This window comes from Squalius cephalus (genome assembly GCF_949319135.1).
Source record: "Squalius cephalus genome assembly, chromosome: 8".
Taxonomy (NCBI): Eukaryota; Metazoa; Chordata; class Actinopteri; order Cypriniformes; family Leuciscidae; genus Squalius; species Squalius cephalus.
The window spans coordinates 31760423-31785860 of NC_137129.1; the positions used below are offsets into that span (position 1 = coordinate 31760423).

Sequence of the window (25438 nt, forward strand, 5' to 3'; positions counted from 1 at the left end):
CGGACAAGAATCATCTGCTAAAGTGAAGTTAATCAGTAACATCCAAACAGCATTGTCTAACTAACACTTTGATGCTATGCCAATGTATTTTAAGAACAAAGTCAGGAAGAAGGGCTATCAAAGTACAAATCAGAGTGCAGCTATAGCAGGATGTTTGTAGGTTTCTAGGTGGGTTTGGGCCACACTGGTCCAAAACTGTCATAGCAATAGCATTAAAACAATATACAGTAGACATATGTACGGAAACTTTAAAATGTACATGAATGTACTGTATAAGGAAATTTGAGCATTCAATTTCATGTCAGCCATGCAACTATGAATAGGACTACCTTTTATTTAGTGCAACAAAATTGGTCTGCAAAAAGTGGACAGAACTTTGATTAAAAGTGAACAGAAGCTAAAACAAAGGAAAATAAGGTAGGCTACATCAATGTGGGGGAAAAACAGAATATATTCACTTCACAAAACACAAACAAATATAAATATATGCAACGATTATAAACACAAACCTCTTAAAAACAGATTTTTGCATCTTTTTGTCGAAAGTGTTTGCATTTATTGCCCAGATTACTTTTGAGAATTTATCCTATTATCCTAATGAATGAATAAGCAATGTTTCTACCATTCAAAAGTGCATTGAACACTGTAAGCGTTTTAATATCCGCAAAGTAAACTTTCCGTCATTCATTCCATGTTCTGTTGAACTTTAGCACTTTTGTGTAGTCTGTGGATGATAACAAAGGTGATAACTGGACATCCCATCTGCTCCAAGACATGATTAAATTATGCAGAAAGTGCAGTGCTAGGCTACTTATTTGTTGTTACTGTATTGTGACTCTTTAGTTTATTTGTCATTTTGGAACTCATCTTTATGCGGTTTTTGGTTGTCGATGTCATTGTGGTTTGAGTATTTGGCTAAATTATTAGGTCTGTGTCCATCGCTGAGTTAGCGAGTAGGTAATTTAGTAACAGCGGAACAATATTCGGTCACTCATTTATCAAAATTCATGATAATTGTGTGTGTGTGTGTTGATAGTTTGGACATATTCAATATTGACATATTCTGTTTACTTTGTTTCGAGAAGAGGCGAGAATCCTAAAGCAAGAAATTAAAAAATTAGATTAAAAAAAAAAAAAAAAAAAACACAAACAGTCACAGATAATCCAGTCCTGGAAGAGAACTATAATCCACACAAGGGAATCAGGAACATAATCCAAACAGAGAAAGTAGGAGCGCAACAACTTAGAACACACACATACAAAGACTGACAAAACACGACTGAAACACAAGGGTATAAATATGCAGGGATCACAAGGTCCCAGGGACAGGTGAAGGACGTTAGTTACTATGGTAAAAAAAAAACTAACAAGGTAGGCAATAAAAACAAAGGAAACAGGAAGACAGATCACAGGAACAATGGGAACAAAACTAAACATGGCCTGCGTCCCAATGTGCATACTATCCATCCTAAATAGTATGTGACATTAGTAATTGTCAATACTATTTAGGGCAGATAGTATGCACATTGGGACGCAGGGTTAGAGTCAAACTAAAGAGAGTCAATTAAACAATTTCCATACAATTCACATAAATGACAGTGCAACTAGGCTATACAAAACTTTATTGTGATTATTATTGATTGTCATAAGCAACAAATATTTATCAGGTAAAATATCGGATGTAACATACATATAGTAAATGCAATGGCCCATTAATTATGCAGCATATAGAGCAGTTATTCCTTTATACTGATTATACTGATAAACTACATAGCCTGCAACATTTGAGAAGTTCATTTTAATTTAATAATAAATAATGTTATATTAACAGAAATTAACAGAAAGAAGTATGTAGCAATGAATAAAGTAAATTAGAGAAAAAAGTTATGAAAAAAGTTCATAATAACATGCAAAATCTGACAGGTACTCACATGATCTGAGGCTGATCATATGGACACAAAGTCCTGTACAATGAGAGAAATGGGTCTTATATCCTCTTCATGAGTGGGTGTGCCCATTCTAGCCAACCATGGAACCTGTCTGTTGATGTTTTATTAAGGAAACGGATAACGGGATAATGTGTAATTTGTATGATATATTACAATGGAAGCATGAAAGTCAGAAAAACCAGAATCATACATTTTATAAAAATGCAATAGTATATGTGTACTGTATAGCATCATCAGTAATTGCTGAGAGCTGTTTTCTTGCATGAATTCTGACAGCAAATGTAAAACACAATTTGCCTTTGATAGACAGACCAATCTCAGCTTCAGTAAAAGTTTAACTATGACCACCATGTTATGCAATAGTGTACTAAAAAGGTGACTTAAAACAAGTGCTGAATATTGTTGAAAAATACATAGCGTGGTCTAGTGTAGTGTTACATAGTTTATAATTAAGCTTTTTATAGTTTATATAAAATATTTGTTTAAAATAATTTATTTAGTGTTGTTAACACTATTATTGACATGTACATTTTCCAAATAATGTTAATAACATCATCCATACTTTTCTATGAACCTACTGACACCAACATTAGTAACAACTAAAACAACTGCTGTAATAAATGATCATGGTTAATTGACTAAACACATGCATGGACACACAGACAAGTATCCGAGGACACACAGAAAAGTAAAAAAAAAAAAAAGTAACTGTTGCCATGGAAGTGATTGGAACACCTGAATTCAATGATTTGGAGGGATGTCCCAATACTTTTGTGTATGGCAATATAGTGTATTATTTGTATAGTAGGATATGCATGAACAATACAGTAGGTTCTAATCTATTTGTGTCATAACAAGGACTGACATTTGTAGATGCCATATACAAACACGGTGATGAAGTCAAAGGTAATCTACAGGCAGGTAAATCCAAACAGAGAACAGCTTTCAACACAGGTAACGTGACTCGACAACAATGAACAGAAACAAAGGAACTTAAGTATATGCAAACAAGGATAATTAATGACACGCCTGAACTAAATGGCGAAATCCAATCAATAACCATCACAATCAGTTCAATTCAGGAAGATGGTGCAAACTGAAAAAACAAAGTCCAAATGGTGTGTGACTGTGGCAATATGAAGTCAATCCCCCAATACTGATTTCATTATAAATCATTTTAAATAATCAGCTTATAATCATTAATATTTATTAAGAACATAGACAAACCTTATATTACTAGATTGGCAATATGTTTATTCTGTCCAGTATTAAATCATTCCTTTTCTTTTTTTTTTCTTTTTTTTTTTTGCATGTTTTCTGTTTATTAAAAAAAAAAAGCACATGAATCTGTAATTCAAAGTTGCATCAAAACAACAATTGTCTTTACTCTAATGCTAATAAATGTATGTCACAATCAGCATCTGGATCATTATTTAGAAGGATGAAATCAATGGTCTCCACACACATGATGTGTCTCTTTCTCTGTCATTCACTCGTATAAGCAGTTAAAATGCAGAGATGCAAACACATCAGGGGCGAAAATTGTATACACACACACACACACACACACACACACACACTATTATAAACTATTTTTAACTCTACATTTGTGCAGCAAAATAACATTAAACAATCTACATCATTCAAAATGTACCATGTTTTAATGGAGGATTTCGGTCACCTGGTGGAAAACACTTTTCACATGAAAATTAAATTTAAGTTTAAGTCACGTGTTTTGCTTTTGGAGTTATTATAAAATGAATATCATGGCAAATTTTAGTTAAACTTAACTTTAACTTAAGTAGGCTACGAAGCAGGCCTATACCTAGCCGAAGGTCAGTTTAGAAAGTCTTATTATTATTGCTAAATTAAAAATGAAATAAAATAGCATCGTGATCTTTTTCTAAAGTAGCCTATGCCTGCCTTCATTGCTGTGAAGCGCTCCATTTTCGCATGAGGAAACAAACCAACTGATGTTGAGGGATAATATGAAGCCAAAACTTTTTGCAGTTGACGATAAAACGTCTTGTAGGCCTATCGCTGCCCCATCATATTACGTGAACTGCATTTATAACAAACAACTAAACAGAGGCAGATGCCATGACAATCTATTAATAAATGTATTGTACATGCCTTTTCTCTGCTTCTGACGCTGACGCTGCTGTGGAATGCGTTGTGAAGAACAGGCTGAATAAACGGAGCAATTCCAAGAGGGTCCTCACACACACACACACACACACGCAAGAATAAAATATGGAGAAGGAGCCGAAGCCTGCAGACGTTTTTATATGCGGAAGGGGACTGAGACGATCACGATTTAGTGATTAATCACACATTTTTATGGGGGTTGGGTGGAACTTTAGGGGGGGCCCTCCTAATTTGAGACTATGTGTCCCAGAATAAGTTTTGTTTTCATACCAGTCACAACATTCCACTTTTGTTGAAAGAACCATTTATTTACAAAGCTGTGAGACCTCATAACAATGGCATATTAAAAATGGCATGAGAACAAGTGAACATAAAAAAATAGCATATAATAGTTCTATGATGTCATAATATTTTCAGCCCCCTCAACCCCAATGTCACTGAAGACATCTTTATATTTGTATAGCCTATTCAAAGTTTCCAAAGCATGATACTATGCAATATTAATACAACAGGTTTTCATTAGAGATGTCAGGAATGCATCGGAGTGAATTCTTATTTCAAAAATAATAATACATACATACATACATAAGTGACAACAGCAGAGAATCCATGAGATTAATCGTAATTAAAATACTGGCCTCACATCTAAACTAATCTAAATCAAAAAGGTAAAACATGGCAGCATCACACATGGCCAGGGACGTGCACAGACATTTTGAGGGGTAGGGGCTCAAGTGAAATAAAGGGCACTTCTCATAATTACTTTTTTTCTTTTTCTTTTTTTTTTAAACAAAAAAGTAGAGCAGCAAAGGAAACCATTCCACAATGTGCATGTTTTGAAAACATTTTCTATGCTACTAGTTTCAAGTATATATTTAGAATAACCTAAATAACTGCATCAGGCAGAGGGGCGTGTTTTACTAATAATTTGTTTATTTTTGCACAAGGCACTACATCATTTTAATTATTTTGGTATTATCAGAATACATAACACTTTAAAATCAACACAAATATTCACTCTAAACTGAAGAGGGCTGTTGCTGCTATTTTGTTAACTTTACTGAAAAAATCACTGCAAAAATGATTGACAAAATACAAAAATACAGCAACTTAATAAAATTATTACAAAACAAAGGTCTTCTACTTCAAAATAAAATCGGTTACTTCCATTGCCTGGCTGGTTGTCTCTCCTTCCTCCCTTACATCGGCAACCTTCTGGGGGCCATGTCTCTGGAAATCTTACTTGATTGTTTGAATTAAACTTACCAAAATAACTGAGTAAAATTTCAATAAAAGCCAATGTCATGTATGTATTTGTGGTTGTATGGAATACTATTTTATAAAGGTTTAGAGGAAATAAAAAAAGTTAAATTACTCATAAATAAAAAGTTAATTTATAAATATTGTTATTTTTAATGTTTAATGTTAACTTATTTCTACTCAGTTTTATTTATTAATGTACCAGATGAAATTACTCAGATTTACTACATTTTTTTGACTGTATCCTCCATCTGTTTGCATCTGTAGATTTCTTCTAAATTCACCAATTTAGATTTCTACATTTCAGGGGGAAAGACTCTTGATATGTATGCAAATTAGGCGTCAACTAGTTAAAATGCGCAAATTTGCATCTAATTGATAGGGCAATGCAGGTAAATAGGATAAACAAAATAACTAAAGCATATCACCTGGTGGTGATATATGCTTATTTTATTACTAACTTATTTTATTACATGGCTTGGTTGAATTCCAATGTAGAATTTTAAGTTGCTGTATTTTTGTATTTTGTCAATCATTTTTGCAGTGATTTTTTCAGTAAAGTTAACAAAATAGCAGCAACAGCCCTCTTCAGTTTAGAGTGAATATTTGTGTTGATTTTAAAGTGTTATGTATTCTGATAATACCAAAATAATTAAAATGATGTAGTGCCTTGTGCAAAAATAAACAAATTATTAGTAAAACACGCCCCTCTGCCTGATGCAGTTATTTAGGTTATTCTAAATATATACTTGAAACTAGTAGCATAGAAAATGTTTTCAAAACATGCACATTGTGGAATGGTTTCCTTTGCTGCTCTACTTTTTTGTTTAAAAAAAAAAGAAAAAGAAAAAAAGTAATTATGAGAAGTGCCCTTTATTTCACTTGAGCCCCTACCCCTCAAAATGTCTGTGCACGTCCCTGTGTCTATGTGTGCACGTGCCTGCACATGGCAGATATTACAGGTTTGACATGTTGTCGGCTTAGACTTGTGTACATTAAAACTAAAATTTTAACAGATAAACAAAACTAGATATTCAGCAGAGAGACAAGGTTGAGTCTCTAGATCTAAATCCAACTGTAAGAAGCCATTAACATGGATGTGGCAATGCACATTTTTCGCTTGTGGTCAACTAAACAGTTTAATCTTAGAGTCATTGAAAAAAGTTTTACCTGATTTGCATTCATCAACAATGATCAGCTTAATAATAAACAAATGCTGTGTATAATACTACACGGATTAAACATATAGTATAAGTCTACTCATGGGCAGTGTACATTGTAGTTAAAGATCGCTGACTTTGATTTCTGGCCTAAACATTTGCTGCCATGCTGATATAGAGGTTTTCTATTATAAAATCAGGCCTGCTCTGATTTCCAACCACAAATGTCTTGTCTTGTCTTGGTGTATGAAAACAGTTAATCTAGGATAAGGTGTTCACACACACACACACACACACATACACATTCAAAGTGACTCATATGTATCAACCACATATTCTTCACATTCTCAATGTGCCATCAGGTAACGCAAAGATTTGCTATGTGATCAAGAGCAGCTCAGTTTGCATTGACATTAACTTGAAATGTCCTGTGAAGGCATCAGCTTTACCATCTCTTTTCATCGTAGATTCCCACATGAAGAGATACCTGCTATATAAAGGCATGGTATGAATGTAAACTCAAGTGTTGAATTATTAACTGCAGACATCAATGCAGTCCTGGGCTCGCTGAAACACCTGGTACACACTGACTAAAGGGAACATTGTAAAGGCTCCTATAAGAGAGCCAGCCTGGATGAAGACTCCACACCAGAGAAGAGCTGCATGTCCTGCTTCATGAAGCAGAGTCCCAACTATCACCTTCAGGTAAGAGAACAGGCCAGTGAAGATGATCCAGGACATGATCTAAATGGTAAAAGTATTACAGGCTTCGATTAAAAAAGATACAGTTTCATAGAATTACTGTACTTACAGATAGTTTGTGTATTATGTGTGGTAAATGAATGGGTGATTGTGGTCAGGAATGACTTTTTTTAATGTAAATCAATCATTATCATATTCAAGGAATATTCTGGAATAAATAGAACTAAAGTCAACAGCATCTGTGGCACATTGTCATTTACCCTGGAAAACATTTAATTAGAAATCATATTAAATATTATATTACAAAGTTGGTATTATAATTAATTATTATTATTTTACCTATTTTTTTATTTTATTAAAAAATGTCACTTTAATTTTTGTTTTAAATGCTTTAACAATTAAGCACTTATAATGGAAGTGCAAGGAGCAACTAATACAACAGTTGACACAGACTTCCATAGATTATTTATATATATATATTATTATTATATATATTATATATTATTTATATTGCTATAATGACCCATTTTTTAAATAATTATGTTTACTTGCAGATTTTAAGGTTTAGGATTACTTTTGACTCTTTTTTTTATCAGATCTTTACAGATGATAAAATAATCATAGTGTGGTGAATCACTAAACAGTTGACCAGCATTTTTGCATGTGGTATTTGCACATGATATTTCAGTGGTGTAGTAAAGAGCACTTTCAACATTTTAAGAGATTCATTCTTAGTAAGTTCCTCTTCCACCCAGTAATGAGATAAAGTTACTAACCACTAAAGCGACTCCAGACTGACTTCCTAAAAGTGGTGGGCAGGGGCTAAGTGCTGCCAAGGCCATGAGATAGGCTGCAAAAATACCGCCTACTAGTGACATCATACCAAGACCAACACTGGACCTGTAATGAAACCTCAATTTCAGTTCTAAAATCAACTAAATTAAAGGGTTAGTTCACCCAAAAATGAAAATTAGCCCATGATTTTCTCACCCTCAAGCCATAGGTGTTTATGACATTCTTCTTTCAGACGAATACAATCGGAGTTATATTAAAAAAATGTCCTGGCTCTTCCAAGCTTTATAATGGCAGTGAATGGCAGTTTATGTTTTGAAGTCCATCAAAGTGCATCCATCCATCATAAAAGTAATCTACACGACTCTGCGGGGGTGTAAAAAGGTTTTTACACTCCCGTTTTTACACCTCCGTTTTAAAGGCCTTCTGAAGTGAATCGTCATTACGTTGTGCATCGTTCACTTTGATGGACTTCAAAACATAAACTGCCAGTCACTGCCATTATAAAGCTTGGAAGAGCAAGGACATTTTTTTATATAACTCTGATTGTATTCATCTGAAAGAAGAATGTCATATACACCTAGGATGACTTGAGGGTGAGTAAATCATGGGGTAATTTTCATTTTTGGGTGAACTAACCCTTTAACAACACTTACATCACACAATTCAATGACATATTGTACAGGAGCAGAATTTAAAAAACAGGAACACTAACATTTTTTACAGTACTGTTATGTGCACCAAAAAAACTCAACAAGAACATTAACTCACTTACCTAAGTAGGACAAACATGGCCACAAAGCAGGCCAGAGGGTTTGCAATGTTGCCCAAGACGACAGAGAGGTGAAAGGTCATGGTGCCATAAGGCAGACAGGAGAAACTCTGTACTGACGGCAGCACGCCGTTGGTCAGAGCATTGGATATTCCTAATAACAGGAGCAGATAGACATTGCGTGACGTCCAGAAGGCCACAACAGGTGCCTGTTTTTCAACTTCAACTTGTTCCTCAGAAACAGGTGAACCTCCATTTTGTAAAGGGTGTACCTCTTCCTCCATTTTCACTGTTTCCTGCTCAATCTTCGGGACTTCCTCTGCCACAGTCTGGGACACCACTCTGTACGTCAGAGCCACGAAACAGAAGGCCGAAAACGCCAGCATCACGGACAAGAACCAGAAGAAGTTTTGGGCAGGGAAGTTTTCTTTGAGATAGCGGGGCTCTGTGCCGTTGGACGTCTTAACGCACACTAGTTTCCCTACACCCTGCCCCAAAGCAACTACACAGGGAAAGAGTGCGCTAAGACCCTGTCCGACGAAGAATGTCCGGATGTATTGCGAAGGGTAACGGAACATGAAGGGTAAGAAGGTGACATTGGAAGTGCAGCAGACAAATGCCAGTATAAAAGTAAGCAGCAGGAATGGGACAGACCTGGGCTCTCCAGCGACCGTGACCACCTGGGACCAAAAGAGAGCAAGAAATGCAGCTGCAACCACCGCTAGCACTTGTATGATGTGAATGACCACACGTTCATTTAGCTGTCCTGGAGCAAAGTGGTGGGTTAAAGTGACAGCCACTGGACCCAAATTCCCAAATGCAATCAGCACTGAAATATAGGCTGGTAAGTTCCACCCTATAAAGAAAGGACATGTTTTAAATTCTACTGTTGTCAAGATAATAAATACAGCATCTACTAGGTACAGTTGTGGCACACATTAAAGTTTTATTCAAATAAGTTACTATGGTATAAAACTAATTACCTTCAGGTAGAACACCTACAACAACCGGCAGTTCAACCCATAATGAGTTCACAGAGATCCATGAGCCCATTCCAAACAGGGCCACCAAAATGTGTGTAACGATGGCATGATTCCACCACGTATCTGCCATTTATACGTCTAGGAAAAGGGCACGGGTAAGTTAGAACATTGCACGTTTCCTATTTCTGGTGAATAGGAATGAACTGATAATTCTTGTGATTATCAGTGTTCACTTAAACTCCGTATTCACTTGCAATAATATTAAATATAAAATATATTTAGTATTTTAATTTTAAAATATGAAAACAAACTGTTTAAAACAAATATGTTAAAACAATATACAGTCAAAGCAAAGATTATTCAGACACCAGATATAATTTTGTATTTTTTTTACTAGTGGGTGCAGGGGCCGTATTCACAAAGCATTTTATCTTACCACTAGGAGTACTCCTAAATCGCACTAAAAGATTTTAGCTAGGAGTTTTCTCTTAAAAGTTATTCACAACGCCTTTCAGACCTACTCTTAGTAAAGAAAAATGACAACTCCTAAACTAAGAGTGAGTCTTCGTTGCTATGGATGACGTCATTACTCATGCACGAGCTTGACTGAAGTGACCACCTTGATTGGCTGATGATTGTAACGCGGGGATGATTCCAAACACCTCCCCTACGATGATGAGTGACAGGTGACAGGTCTGAGAATGCGTGCGCAACACAAGTAGTGCGAAGTACGGAAGATGATGAATAACTGAATAAATAGCCTAAATGAATAGAGTAAGGCAAAACAAATAACCTAGTAGCCTAATGAAACATATGGATTGATGCAATATCTTTGCAATATTATTGAATTAATCTGTCACTATATGCCTCTGCCTACGTTTGCAAAGAGAAGAACATTTTAATTTGATTCACAATGAAACATTACAATTAGTTTACATGCAATGAGTAGCCTAATTTTGGTTGTTGTTGGTGGCGTTATTGCATCCCTAGTTATGCCTACAATGCAAAATTGTTCCCTCGCGATTGGAAGCTCCTGTAGCCGCCGCATACGCATTTCAAAACATCGCAACGTGAAATGCCACAAAAAGCGGTTTGTGAATAGATCTTAGTGAGTTAGGAGTCCTCTCGACTTCTTTTAAGCTGTCCCAGGCTTAGGTGCTACTTTTAGGGCTAAAATGATTCGTGAATTACTCTTTTTTTTAAAATTAGGAGTCCTAAAGTTACGAGTGACACGCCCATTATTTTTTGGAGTTGCTCCTAAATTCGCCAGTTAGGAGCTACTTTTAGCCTTAAAATTCTTTGTGAATACGGCCCCAGGACACTATAGTTCATTTATGTAAATGAGGATAGCAAAATAAAGTAAACTGTGACATATTTTACCCAAACATTCTTCATACAGTGGTCTACCAGGAAAACATATACAAATTTGGGACCAACAATTATTCAGACACTTTGACCTGACCATGTTTTGCTTAAGTGTTTTTTCTTTAATGGCTAATGCACCCCTTTTACACCACAGATTGAACACAATTAAGCATTGCTTGGTAAATTGGTTGACCTAAATTAGTATTATCTAATTGTGTACTTAAATTTAACAGCTGACAGCTATTCAACCTAATTCATTTGTGAGACTTCTTGTCATATTTTATTACCATTTTCAAAACTTTAGCGAATAAACTGTGATCATGTGAGAAATGTTGAAGGTGTTGGAATAAATTTTGGTTTGACTGTATGTATGTACAGTATGTGTATATATATATATATATATATGTGTGTGTGTGTGTGTGTACTTGTACAACTATCTTTGTGAGGACCAGTTTGAGTTTTAGACCATTGGAGTGAGGACAAAGAGAGTAAAGTGAGGACATTTTGGCCGATCCTCACTTTCTGAGACCCCTTTAAAGGCCTGTTTGAGGGTCAAGACTTGGTTTTAGGGATAAGGTTATAATTAAGGTTAAGGGTAGGTTTAGGGTAAGGGTTCGGGTTAGGCACTTAGTTGTGATAGGTAAGGTTAGGGTAAGTGGCTAGAGATTGCATTGTGTCAATGAATGTCCTCATAAAGATAGATGTACAAGAATGTGTGTGTGTGTGTGTGTGTGTGTGTGTGTGTGTGTGTGTGTGTGAAATGAAGTGTATATATAAACTTTCTCAGTTTAAATGAACAGTATTGCCAAACAACAGAGAAATATGAGATGCTGCAGGGCTTTTAAACAGTTTTAAAGAAAAAGACACATGTAACACTGGCTTAAAAAAATAAAAGAAAAAGGGTGGAAAGGGAAAATAAATTAAATATTGGTTAGTATTTAAGGTCTAGTAAAACGTACAGTCTAAGGTCAGTAAAACTTTACTACAAGTGGAGGATTCTTTACTGAACAGAAAGTTTAAAGACCACAATTTATTTTAAAAAGATTTAGAAAAAGTAATTTATAACATTATAAATTATTTAACTGCACTTTTTCCTCAATTGAATGCATCCTTGGTGAATAAAAGTACATGTTTGATAGTGATTCCAAACAATTATATACATTTATATAATATATACATATTATATAAATATAGTCTACTCTGATATATGGAGTAGGCTATACAATATAAATATAATACAGTTTTATTATTGGTAATAATAAGATGATTGTCATTGTTGGTTGTAGTAGTAAAAGTTGTATTGTTGTTCAATAAAAGTCAGGACAAGTAGGTTTCTAAAAACTGTTTTATTCTGTAATGCAATTTCTATAAAAACAAATGTCGAAAAACAATTAACTAATTAACTATTTTGATACGTATATAAAAAAAAAAAAGTCTAGCAATCTCTTGTATATGAGATCAAGCTTATTAATAACAAAACATCTGAGAACAAAAATCTTATCCATATGCAGAAAAATGAAATCAAGAAACTAATGCAAGTGTCATTTATTCAGTAGCATTAAAACACAATCAAATAAACTCAAAGTTCTCCCTGTAACAAGGGCCGAAAACATTTCTTTTCTTTATATCAATATTGCTTTGTTGAGTTTGTTGACCAGCGGCTGTGCTTTGAGCGTCTGAGGATGTTGTTTGCATCAGGGTCTCTTGAATCTCTGTGTGATCAAGCACAGTTTCACCTGGTGGTATAACTATAACTCTCTCATTTGGCAAGATGTCCTTCAGTGTAGAAACCATGTCATTCAAAGAGAAACCTATGTGATTTAGCTTTTTGTCTCTGGAACCCAAGATGCTCTTTTGGTAGTTCAGCTCACAGCGAATAACCTCTCGTGTATGTGCATGGTTTGCACCTTGTAGTTTTTCAAGCAATCGTTCAACATCTTGCTTGCTTTTACATGGGCCGCCATATTTTGAAACCGCTCCAACAATCAATTTCTTATAAATGTGATCCTGAGCTTTTTGCTTTAGTCTAGACACCTTCATTTTTTTTGCAGCATTGAGATTTGCTCCTTCAAAGATGGAGTAGCGTTTTGACTCTTGTTGCTGCTTTTGAATGGTTTTGGCAGGTGATAATGTGACCGCTGGTGATGTAGGTTCATCTGTCGTCTTTCGGGAAGCAGGTTCTTGTTCTGTCTCTTTGGAAGCGCAACCTTCAGCTTGACTGAGGGTTTTGTCCGGCCTGTTCTTCTCATAAGGGTACCCATGACCGAAGGGGTACTCACCCATCAGCTGTGAAAATGTGCAGTTTGCCATTTGAACCGCTATATCCTTAGGCTGATCTCTGCAGTACTCACCGCCAGGTAAGAAATCTTTGAGATTGTCCTCCAGTACAGCTGCGAGGGCTTTCATCATCCTCTGTAAACAAGCTCTCATGAGAGTACCGTACTGGTTCTCTGCATTAGCACGGCAAAATTTGAACACTCCTTCAAAAGTCCCCTCTTGCATTGGTACTTGTAAGAATACATTCACAAAAGCTTCTGGTTGCAAAAGGCAACTGGCATCTTGCGACCATTCCAAGAGCTTGTCATACAGGCAAAGGATGTACCTACTGAAAAGAGGATATTCTCCATCACTCTTCAGAAGCTGCCAAAAGGGTCCCAAGACTTTAAGGTAGACAATAGCAACCACACAGACCAGCGCCTGCAAAGCCTCGTCGTTTGCATCAGCATTGACACTCTCCAACAGGATATTTGAGCTCGAGTTCTCATTCAGAAGCTGCAGGTCAGATACAAAAAGAACAACATCTTCATGATGGTGAATGAGTCCGGCAGCTGCCTCAAAGTAGTTAATGACACGATTCGACCTATTTATAGGTAGTCTGGAAGGGTTTTTTCTCTCAAGGCAAAAAGCAAGCCAGTACCTGCGGTAGTTTGGGTTGGTCTCCTCACTTGGACATAAAATTTCCGAAGCCGTGTGAATGTAACGAGCCACTGCGCTTTCATCGAAGTTGACAAAACTCTGAAATCTGGGGTGCTTGTCGCGTCCCAGTTTCTCACCTGTGGTGTTCACGAGATCTCTTCCGAATGACATCATTTGCTGCTCCGTTACATCAATAAGTTCGAAAAGGAATTGGCAGATGTAACGCAGGAAATTCAAAGGTGGCACAAGTGAATGGGTGCTTTCTTTGACTTTGTCATCGAGAGATCTCAGGTTGGCATCTTCCTTCAGCATTGCCGAGAAGTGATTCTGAAGTAGATCCATTGAAGCCAACTTAGCAGCTTCGTTCTTTCCTCCACACACGTCTGCAATCTTTTGCCAAGACAGCACAGAGATATCAAGAAGCGTTACATTGTCGCCCGTGTCACTTCTTGGGTCTTCTTCCACATTTTCTAGTGACTGTATCAATGTTTGATGACTCTGTGATCTCTGTTCCCTTTTTACACTGATCACATGGGGAATTTGCTTTGGTTCACGCTGAAATTGAGTTTTTACAGTGGCATCTGTCTGCAAAATATCAAAGGGTTCATCTTCCTTCTTGACTGCAGTGGTAGGTTTATGCACGGAAATGCTGCGTTTCTTCCTTAGATGTGCTTTGATCATTGCCACCCTTCTGTACTCAATATCATCTGCATCCCCTTCAGGAGCAAGATCAAATGGACTCTGAAGAAACTCATCCAGCAATCCGCGGCTCCGCTTTCGGCTCCTCTGATTGTTGCGGTACTGTATTCTGAAATTCTTGAGATTAGCTCGTAGGAGCTTGTAGGCTTTTTGGATCTTGCCATCATAACAAAATAAAGGCTCAAAGTTACGAATCCAGGAAACTAAGACGACCGGGTCTAATTTCTCTCGTGAAATAAAGTTAGTTAATTCGAGAATTAGGCCGTTTGTAAGACCAGTTAATTTTGCACGATCAGAAAAATCAGACATTTCAAGTAAATCTCTTCTTCCGATTCCAATACTATCACATATAGGTCCAACAAATTCGAAGTTGACATCCGACTCAAGAAAATTTTCTCTGGCATCTCCAGTTAAGCTTAAAGCTGTTGTGGTGTTTCTCTCAATCAGGCTTTGGAAATCAGCCGACTGAAACATTGGGATAATCTTTTGGAGCCATTGTATTAAATCAACCCATGAAAGATCTTGCTCCTCTCTCATCAGCCCAATCTGGACCAACATGCGGTTTTTCCAGGGCTTTTCATCCAGCTCCAACAGTTCTCCGTAATGAGCACCAAGATAGTCGTCAACAAGCTTGGAGTAAAAATCATCCTCTGCAAAACATGAAACAACAAAACTATTATATAGGGGTCAATTACATGACCTGCCTATTTTTATGTCCAAGTGCATTATTTTATTTAAAATTATTTGATAAATAGTTTGTTAATTTAGTTTGAATTCATTTTTAGTATATTTAAATAAAACATATCATTTTTTCATCTTAAACCCCCAGAATGTCAGGTGGTGCAACTGTCTTGAAAGTATTTAAAATGGTGTCTAAATAATAAAACATTTTAAACTAAATACTAAAAAACTAATTTTATAAATATCAGTAGTTTTAAAGCTGAGTTAACTGAAAAATTTTCCAGCAATTTTTATATTCTCAAATGTCAGGGTGGCACAACTGCAAATATGGCTCTTTTATTATGAATTGACATGGTAATAACAGTAAACCTGATAATGCATTCCAGAGGACCCCAACTGATCCTTGTGGCAGAGTGAAAAGATTTGTAGATCTTTCTCAAATACTGGTAAAATATATACATGCTCATTTCAGTATGGGTAGGTTGGTACACTTTCCATGTCAGGTGGTACAACTACAGTATACACTCACCTAAAGGATTATTAGGAACACCATACTAATACTGTGTTTGACCCCCTTTCGCCTTCAGAACTGCCTTAATTCTACGTGGCATTGATTCAACAAGGTGCTGAAAGCATTCTTTAGAAATGTTGGCCCATATTGATAGGATAGCATCTTGCAGTTGATGGAGATTTGTGGGATGCACATCCAGGGCACGAAGCTCCCGTTCCACCACATCCCAAAGATGCTCTATTGGGTTGAGATCTGGTGACTGTGGGGGCCATTTTAGTACAGTGAACTCATTGTCATGTTCAAGAAACCAATTTGAAATGATTCGAGCTTTGTGACATGGTGCATTATCCTGCTGGAAGTAGCCATCAGAGGATGGGTACATGGTGGTCATAAAGGGATGGACATGGTCAGAAACAATGCTCAGGTAGGCCGTGGCATTTAAACGATGCCCAATTGGCACTAAGGGGCCTAAAGTGTGCCAAGAAAACATCCCCCACACCATTACACCACCACCACCAGCCTGCACAGTGGTAACAAGGCATGATGGATCCATGTTCTCATTCCGTTTACGCCAAATCCTGACTCTACCATCTGAATGTCTCAACAGAAATCGAGACTCATCAGACCAGGCAACATTTGTCCAGTCTTCAACTGTCCAATTTTGGTGAGCTCGTGCAAATTGTAGCCTCTTTTTCCTATTTATAGTGGAGATGAGTGGTACCCGGTGGGGTCTTCTGCTGTTGTAGCCCATCCGCCTCAAGGTTGTTCGTGTTGTGGCTTCACAAATGCTTTGCTGCATACCTCGGTTGTAACGAGTGGTTATTTCAGTCAAAGTTGCTCTTCTATCAGCTTGAATCAGTCGGCCCATTCTCCTCTGACCTCTAGCATCAACAAGGCATTTTCGCCCACAGGAATGCCGCATACTGGATGTTTTTCCCTTTTCACACCATTCTTTGTAAACCCTAGAAATGGTTGTGCGTGAAAATCCCAGTAACTGAGCAGATTGTGAAATACTCAGACCGGCCCGTCTGGCACCAACAACCATGCCACGCTCAAAATTGCTTAAATCACCTTTCTTTCCCATTCTGACATTCAGTTTGGAGTTCAGGAGATTGTCTTGACCAGGACCACACCCCTAAATGCATTGAAGCAACTGCCATGTGATTGGTTGATTAGATAATTGCATTAATGAGAAATTGAACAGGTGTTCCTAATAATCCTTTAGGTGAGTGTATATACATACAACTATTTGGTTGTACCGCCTGACATAAAAAGTAAAAAAAAAAACGAATTTAAACATTAACAAAGTCATTGAAAAACAAGACAAAAAGTGGTACTCACTGAGCTCAGCAGCAATGGTCATTGCACTCGCACTAGAGGAACCAAAGTCTTGCAGATCCTCCATTGTTGAACATCAAAGTGGCTTGGCTTGTTTTTTAAACCACCCGGCGAGCACACTTCCAAATAAAGGCCAGATAAATGTTTTAGTAATAACGACCAGAGCATGGTAGTCCACAGCTAATCTTAACCGTGCAACAAATATTATTCCTCAGGTTATTTTTTTTTTATCACGTTACAACAGGAGTACCTGTCTGAGACCGTAATTTTCCTATTGGTATTACAGGATTCTAATAATTTTCAACTGAACAAATTAAACAATCATCTTCCGCCTTTTCAGTCCTTAGATTTACAAGAAATATCATATACAATATATTATAAAGATACTATGGTAACATGGTAAGTTCATGGTAACTTGCTATTAACCAATGCTATCTAATGCTATTTTTACATTGCATATTAATTATTTCACCATTATTTTACAGTCGTCGTGATAATATTTATAGTAACTACAGTATCTGTGGTTTCCTTGGAAATACATTGGTTATGAAAATTACCAGTTGCTCATGGCACAAAAATAGTAGTAAAAGAATGGTGCAAAAGTTCAGTTACATCACTGCTAACTTTACTAGCATAAATCAAGGTCACACACTATCAACTGTGCGAGTAAGTTATTGGTAAGTTATCCTTAAATAATCAAGGAACATAATGTTCACGCCACATTTGCTCACGCGGCTGCTTTTTGTATTTATATAAATAAAGGGGGAGAGATTATCGACATCCTGATATTATTGACTAAATATCAATTTTGATTGTTTTGGTTTTACTAGTCAAAAAATCATAAGCACTGGGGCTGAAAACTAGATTCTTCGTGGTTTGTTCTCCTTAGCGCGCGAGAATGCACCGTATCGTGAAGTTTGAAAACATGCCGTTTGTGTTGAATTGGTATTTCTGTGGAAGATTGCCATTGATAACACTTTTAAACAACGTTATTTAGTAAACATGTTTAAAACTAATAAGCATTCACAAAAATGTACCAAGGGCAATGCATTTTCAATAGACAAAACAATAGTACTGCTTAAGTGAGAAATTTCAAAATGTACTCACCAATGTATTGTGCTGCAGCGGTACTCTTTGCTTTGTAGTAGGTGTAGCGCGTTTTTCTCTTTGGACCCTTTACAGTATGTAGAGAGAGTGGGGTTCCGTTTTGGTAATAACTTTTATGTAAACGGAGGAGCGTCCACTCTACACCACCATGGACTTCACTGTCAAGTCACGTGTGCATTTTAGGGGTCGCTGATTGGATATACCCCTTCCATTCTTTGGATAAAACGGCTATGCTACATAAATAAAATTCCGCGAAATTATTTCGAACATTTCGTGTCATTCCGTAAAGCTTTAAAAACTATGAACAAACCATCCGATCCGTCATAATGAAATCATATGTAGGCACTTATAGTTGCTTATTTTGTTTCCTTTCCAATTAACTTATATAAACAAACGCGTTTATTGTAATTTAAGTTTTATTGAAATGTACGTGCCCCAGTTTTGTTGCAGCAATGATTCACCACATAAAACATGAAGACAAGTCAGTCATGGCATGTGAAATGTTAATATTTAAAATAACAGAAAGTTCCTGTTTTTATGTTGTTGACTCGCGAACCCATCGGACCGGTTCAGTCCGAGATGAACAAAAGATTCAAACCGAATTTGTTTTTGACCAGTAACAAAACAAACAAAACGTATATATACTTAAAAATGACAACGTTTGTGTTATGTCCACATCAGCATGCAGTAATATTTTGTGCTATCCTCATTTATTTATTTTACGACGAATTGTAACGCATGATTTGCAAAAAAAAAATTCTCCAAACGAGAGTGGGCAGGCTAGGCACAGTCTCTCGCCACTCGGCATGAAAGCGGATATGACGACATTCATTGACTTACGCTAGTGCATCATGGGGCTCGGATAATAACAACAAAGGAGCAAGACGGTACTTCGAGTATGCTTCAGTAATGGAGCTGTAAACTCTAATAATTTGCATGATTGTCCAGATTATCAGCGAAGACCTGACAACTGCTGTTGAACCTATCTACAACAATGCAAGGGATTATAAAGTTTAAATGAACTATTTGAAGTTGTGGGCATGCCAATTTTCAATTTTTCCTTTACAATCTTCTTCATGAAGTTTTGTTGAATTTACTAAAGTGATTTTAAGGACTTGTTATAGAATAATGCAGGTTTCCAATTCAAGCACAGAGCCAGATTCACTCCAGGCTCCTTCTGCAGAAATGTCAACCACCCAGGGGGACATTCCAGGGACGTCCCAGACTGCACCTGCAAAAGCAAAAAGACCTTTGAAGAGGAAAGCTGATCCTCTTAAGGATGACAAAAGCAAAAAGAAAAAGAGAAAAAATGTCAAGCGAACTGTGAGACCAAATTACACCATCCAGGAGGGAGAGGACATGCTTTTGATTATATCAAATATAAGTAGTGGTGACAGTGTATGGAAGCCCAAACGGAAGGGATGTAAGAAAAAAAAGGGAAACAAAAAAGGCAAGAGTAAAACCTCAGCTAACAAAACTAAAAAAGCAGTAAAAGTCCCCAAAGTCACAGAAGAAACTATTGATAAAAATGTTGATTTGGAAGCTGCGAATTCTGTTAGTTTAGACCACTGGGGTCAGGGTTTACCAATAGAGGTCCTGGTGAAAATCTTTCAGTTTGCAATTCACCAGGATGGAGCTGTTCCTTTTCTGTGCAGGTGAGGCCCATACGGCGTATTTGTGCTATTCAGTTTCTGTATAGCCTTTATAACTTGCTACAGATACTATATTTGCTTTATGTTTTGTTTGCTGTCTTTAAAAGGGTTGGTAGAGTTTGCCATCTATGGAATGGAGCTGCGTCCTCTCCGGTCCTGTGGCGCAATGTGTCAATTGGCTACTGCTGGATTGAACCCAGTAAGACTCAATTACCTGGGACAGAACAGAAGATTAGGAACACTATAGACTGGCTAGCTGAAAACAGGTCAGTGTTTGAACCAAATAAAAGTATGTTGTTGTTGTTGTTTTTACACTGGAAGAAGTTATGTTGCCAAGTTAAGCCAAGTTATGTTGTGTTCATTTCCTGCAGATTGTCTCAGCTGAGAGAGTTCTCCCTTTGCCACTGGAAAAAACATGTTGACTATGTTATTCAGGTAATAATTATTCATCTGCTTTGGAATTTTGTTTCTGGTATCTAAATCTGTTTCTAAAAATGTTTTGGGAGTGTTCTGTATTATATAAACAGGAACTGTGCTCTGTTTTTCTAGAAAGTTTCACAATCATGCCACAATCTTCATTCGCTCAAGCTGTCTTACTGCACGGGAATGACAGAAACAGCCTTCCAAAGCCTTGGCGCTGACTGTCGTTCATTAGAGAATATAAATGTGCAACACTCAGAGGTTTGTATGTAATTAGATGATTGTTTACCTAGATTTAAAGGGTCTCTTACCCAAAAATGAAAATTTTATTCACCCTGATGTTATTCCATGTTTGTTTGTTTGTTTTTTTGCATCTTTGAAAAGCTTCTGTCTGCGTTCACTGTAGTTGGAAAAGAGTGACCTGTATTCTCAGTATAGACACAATTTATTTTACACCTGGTATTAATTCAGGTGATCAGGGGTGGGTTTACCATTTTTGGGGCCTCAAGCAAGGTCAGGATCCACACACCCTACTCCCCAACATTACGTTACATTTTACTCTGAATTGCACAACAGTAATATTTAATAGAATTAAGTGAGAAATTAAAAAAAATATATTTATTTTATTTTACAATGCATAACAAAACTTGTCTACACTTTAATACTTGCTCCCTTAAGCTTTACGATATAAACCTTCTTGGTTTTGGATTCATCAAGAGTCTTAATTTTGTCCATTGTCTTCAATATTTAAAATGACACAATGTATTTCTGACATGAATAAAATGTGTCAAATTAGACATTCTTCCATAGACATCACATCAGTGTTTATTTTACAAACTAAATATGATTTTTTTGCTAGTATTACTTGTATTTAAATGAAACCTAAATTAAACGTTGTTGTTTTTGGGAAAAAAAACTGCACAGTTATATATGATGTATGACAAGCACTGAGCACATCCGTCTCTGGCTCAGCGCCTAGTAAGCGCGCACGCTGATTTGTTAGTTAGTTCACCCAAAGATGAAAATGCTTTAATTTACTCAACCTCATGTCGCTCCAAACCCATATGACTTTCATGCATCTTCAGGACACAAATGTGAAGATAGCATATTTTAATGAAATTAATGAAACCACATTGCGTGGTGTTTAACAACGCTACTGCAGGTGATCCATTCTCAAGGTGTCAGTCAAAACACATTGCTACTGTATTTACACCAGGTAGTGACGTGTTTCTATAGGTGTGTTTGACTTAAAGCGGTGCTGCTCAGAACGATCTCTGTATCATGACATCAAAGTACAGTGAGAGTGATTAGAGAGCAGATGCAGCCATATGCTTTCGAATCGCTCTTGCGGTAATTTGATATCGTACACCGATCAGTCTGCACAGCACCGCATCAAGTCGAACACACCTATTGTGTCTCCTGTGACCACTCTATATTGTGTTATCAACTGCATGTTGATAAAGTGCAAAATTCTCCTAAAACTGTTTCTCCCAAAATATCCATGAAGTCTTGTGCATATGTATCTTTCTAAATCCCTTGTTTTAGTTTAGTTTTTGATTGACTGGTTAGTAATCAGTGTTGTTCAGTTGCATGAGTGCTTATGTTACAAGCACAATGTGGTGAAAAGTGGTTTCAACCTCCAGATGTGAGGAATTGGACAAGTCACAAAAAATTATCAGGCAAAACAAATGTTAAAACCACTAAATGAGACCACAGTCAAAGGGGTTTTGAATTTTCTTTTTAATGTGAACTTTTCTTTTAAGAAAGTAGCTCCTGGAGTATTTTTGTCCATTATAGTAGTATGCCACTTTCATTCTTTCTTTTTTACTTTACAGAGCGTGTTTCACTGATCCACCATATTCTACCCTTTGTTACCATCACATGCTCCCTGTTTTGTGTCCTTTTTTTAATATAGTTTAATGTTGATGGTCTGCTGTCCTTCCTTGAGGCGTACGGCAAACAAATAAAGAAAATTTACTTCACACACAGCACCAAAAGTGACAAACTGCTCAGTGGATTGTCTGTAAGTTAATATTAATCATTTTTACTTAATGTGACCCAAGTTGTTACTGTATGTCTGTTTGTTCCTGATGAGGGAAATGTCTCTGAATTTAAAGAAAGGTTGCTGTCCAGAGCTCAGGCTCCTGGAGATCAATACTAAATTAGATGGAGGATACTGCCAGCTTCCCATCTGTATTCAGGCTTTGCAGATTGGATGCCCTAAACTTCAGGTATTAAACTAAAATGTTTTGTGATCTTCATGTACATGTACACAAACCAATTCAATGTACAAGAAAGTGCACAGGAGGTGATGTATAGCTGTATTTTCTCAATTGAGTGCAGTTATTGTTTGTCATTCTAAAAAATATTTGCACACATTCAGGGTTCCTGTGGATCCTTAAGTATTAAATTAGATTTTAAAAATTTTAGTGAGGTCTGAAATTTTAGATGGCATTTTGCTAAATACTTGGGTATGTATACAGTTATACTGTAGCGTTAAACGCCACCTACTGGTGGTTTTAGTTTCATATTTAAAGTACCTTTTAATGAAGTTGAAAAATCATTTCATATTTAAATATTGAATAAAAAATCTAATAGCATTATTTATGTAATTGCAAATGCAGTGTAAATACAGTAGTCAACATTTGAAGTGGATCATTTGAAGTTAATCAAAGTTGTCAAAATTCATGCATAACTTTGATGAACAGTATATTAATGCCGCTTCTGTGTCACCTCCGCACTGCAAATTATTATATTGGTAACAGCCCTATACTGTGTTGTTATTCTAATTTAATTTAATTTGAATAAAAGGAGATGCATACATCTAATACGTTTAGGGGGGGGGAAGCCCTTGTATAGGTAAAAATGCCCCTGGAAATCAATTTAAGGTGGCAAATATTGCCCCTTAGTAAAAAAGTTGATTTCTGTCACTGCTGTGAACTGACCACCACATAGAATATGAATAAAATGAATGTCTTTGTGAGTCAGCCGTCTACAACAGGCCTAAACCAGCCATGGTACCAGCACAAAAACACACTCAGCAAAATATAATTATTGTCATCAACAAAAATGTTTGTCAATATTGCACACTACTAATGTATAGTATTAATTTTTACTTAATTTTTACTTTAATTTTACTTTAAAAATGTGCAGCAATCCTGACGTTCCCGTAAGTCAGGGATTTGGGCAACTTCAATCCTGGAGGGCCACTGTGCTGGTGAGTTTAGGATTACTAAAATTAACTCCGCAAGAGAGTAGCCCTCCAGGACACAGGCTGCCCATCCTGCTCTAAGTGTTATTAATGGTGATGTTGTATTAAAATTGTACTACAAATATAAAATATATACATATTTTTTTTCTTCTCTTTTAAATGATTTTATAATTTAGACTTTTAGATTGATGAATGTCACTCCAGTTCCTAAAATGATCCGCAACACGCCTAGTTCAACGTCCGGTTTTCCCATGCTAGAGGAGCTGTGCATTGCCACTTCCTCTCACTCTTTCATGACGGACAGTGACCTGAACAATGTGCTGCATGGCTCCCCCCACCTGCGTGTGCTAGACCTGCGTGGTGCCTCCCGCATCACAGCCACTGGCCTCCACGCTCTGCCTTTTGAGAGTAAGTTTCGATTTTGAAAAAACAAGAGAGTAAGCATTGATGTACCTCACACAGTAGTGAATGTAATATTTAAGCCACACACAGCTATAAATAGCACATGGTTTTATGGACTTTCCCTATATTTATTCTTATTGTTTACACAGTATAGAAGGATTTGATCATACCTATGAGTTTCAGGGATGGAATAATATGCTGCTTTTCCCTTAATTTGCTGACCTGTCTTGTGTAGAACTGGAGTGTCTATATTGGGGCCTGTACTTCAATAGCAATACCATGGTAGCATCCAAGAAAGGCATACACATGCTTGCCCAGAAATGGAGCAGCACCCTCAGGGAGCTTGATTTGGCCAACCAGCCATTTTCTGAGGAAGATATGGAGATTGCCATGGGATATCTTGCACATGCTGCTGGAGTCGATTTGTTTCGCTCCCTGAACCTCAGTGGTACAAAAATCACTTCATCTACACTCAGGTAAGGATTACTTTTGTAGTTGCTCACATGCTTATAGTGCCTGCCAGAAGGCTCATCACCCATTAACACTTGTTGACAAGAGTTTATAAATATAATAGAGATTACAATGTTTTTCTTAATTTTCAGTAGATTGGTAAAGATGTTCTGGTACCATTTATTATTGTTTCATAGGTTACTAATAACCCAGGCACCAGCTCTGAAGTACTTGAATCTGTCGTCTTGCCGGTATCTACCCAGAGGGCTCAAAAGAGTATATCATGGTCAAGAAGACATTCAGCTTCTCCTGGACAAATTAGGCTGAACATGTAGCCTATTTATTTTAGGAACTTTAATAGTTCATTTAATTCAGTTGTTATTAAAGTGTACTTAAATGTGGTATTTTTGTGTGTGTTGTGATTTGTATATAAATATAAAGCCTTTTCCCATGTAAAGTTAGACTTGCCAATAAAGAACCCAAAAATATTTGTGTATCTTTACTGTCATTTGTGTATCTTATATTTTTCTCATGTTCATGTGCTGGAATGCAATAAATGTCAAATGTTGTGAAATTATGATAATGTAAACAAGCCATGTCACAATCTTTATAATGAAAGAGATTACTGACTTGAGAATTATGAAATAAAATTACATGTTGCAGATGTAAGTTTATTTGTATTGTTTTGAACATGTAGCCAGAAAGCAGTGAATAAACAATAAACTGACCGCCTACATTTCAGTTTAAAAGTGTAAAACTAGAAAGTGACGTTATCTAAAACTCTAATATAAACAATGCACACTGAAACTGAAATGGTATACACTTAAATGATACACTTTACAGATTTGCAAGTGGAATAAGTAGAAAGAGAAGAGTATGATTGTAGTTAATAAAGCATGAATAGTTTGCATGGCATATTG

At 36.6% G+C, this 25438-nt stretch overlaps 2 protein-coding genes across 7 annotated transcripts in view; one reads left to right on the top strand and one right to left on the bottom strand.

Moving 5' to 3' along the window:
- The window catches only part of LOC307162827 (riboflavin transporter 2-like), a 285939-nt gene extending 266747 nt beyond the window's left edge, over window positions 1-19192 (bottom strand). Inside the window, exons 1-6 of one of the 4 annotated variants that reach the window (XM_079878495.1) lie at window positions 18384-18619; window positions 9767-9904; window positions 8787-9639; window positions 7996-8119; window positions 4079-7261; window positions 1975-2036 (exon numbers count right to left, since the gene is read on the bottom strand). In XM_079878495.1, the coding sequence (XP_079734621.1) occupies window positions 7052-7261; window positions 7996-8119; window positions 8787-9639; window positions 9767-9896 (1317 nt within the window). In that variant the 5' untranslated portion in view covers window positions 9897-9904; window positions 18384-18619 and the 3' untranslated portion in view covers window positions 1975-2036; window positions 4079-7051. Of the gene's footprint in view, window positions 1-1931; window positions 2037-4078; window positions 7262-7995; window positions 8120-8786; window positions 9640-9766; window positions 9905-9931; window positions 15397-17279; window positions 17396-18383 lie in introns of those variants that run through there. The other 3 variants (XM_079878496.1, XM_079878493.1, XM_079878494.1) reach the window with 3 other exon arrangements.
- On the top strand, window positions 17917-25369 carry fbxl6 (F-box and leucine-rich repeat protein 6). 3 transcript variants are annotated; one of them, XM_079878530.1, is made up of 10 exons: window positions 17917-17953; window positions 19567-20038; window positions 20143-20301; window positions 20407-20470; window positions 20585-20716; window positions 22371-22478; window positions 22573-22686; window positions 23843-24074; window positions 24304-24544; window positions 24716-25369. In XM_079878530.1, the coding sequence occupies exons 2-10, from the start codon at window positions 19569-19571 to the stop codon at window positions 24843-24845; spliced, it is 1650 nt and encodes a 549-aa protein (XP_079734656.1). In that variant the 5' UTR covers window positions 17917-17953; window positions 19567-19568; the 3' UTR covers window positions 24846-25369. The 3 variants fall into 3 exon arrangements, with proteins under 3 accessions (XP_079734656.1, XP_079734655.1, XP_079734657.1); XM_079878531.1 differs by lacking the exon at window positions 17917-17953 and adding an exon at window positions 19223-19270; XM_079878529.1 differs by lacking the exon at window positions 17917-17953 and having other exon boundaries at window positions 19202-20038.
- Window positions 25370-25438: the final 69 nt, after the last annotated feature.

Coding starts and splice junctions, on each gene's coding strand:
- fbxl6 (XM_079878529.1), top strand. CDS start 19,512: ATGCAGGTTTCCAATTCAAGCACAGAGCCAGATTCACTCCAGGCTCCT. Junction 20,302..20,406: donor GACTGGCTAGCTGAAAACAG/GTCAGTGTTTGA, acceptor CATTTCCTGCAG/ATTGTCTCAGCTGAGAGAGT. Junction 22,687..23,842: donor TTGGATGCCCTAAACTTCAG/GTATTAAACTAA, acceptor TTTATAATTTAG/ACTTTTAGATTGATGAATGT.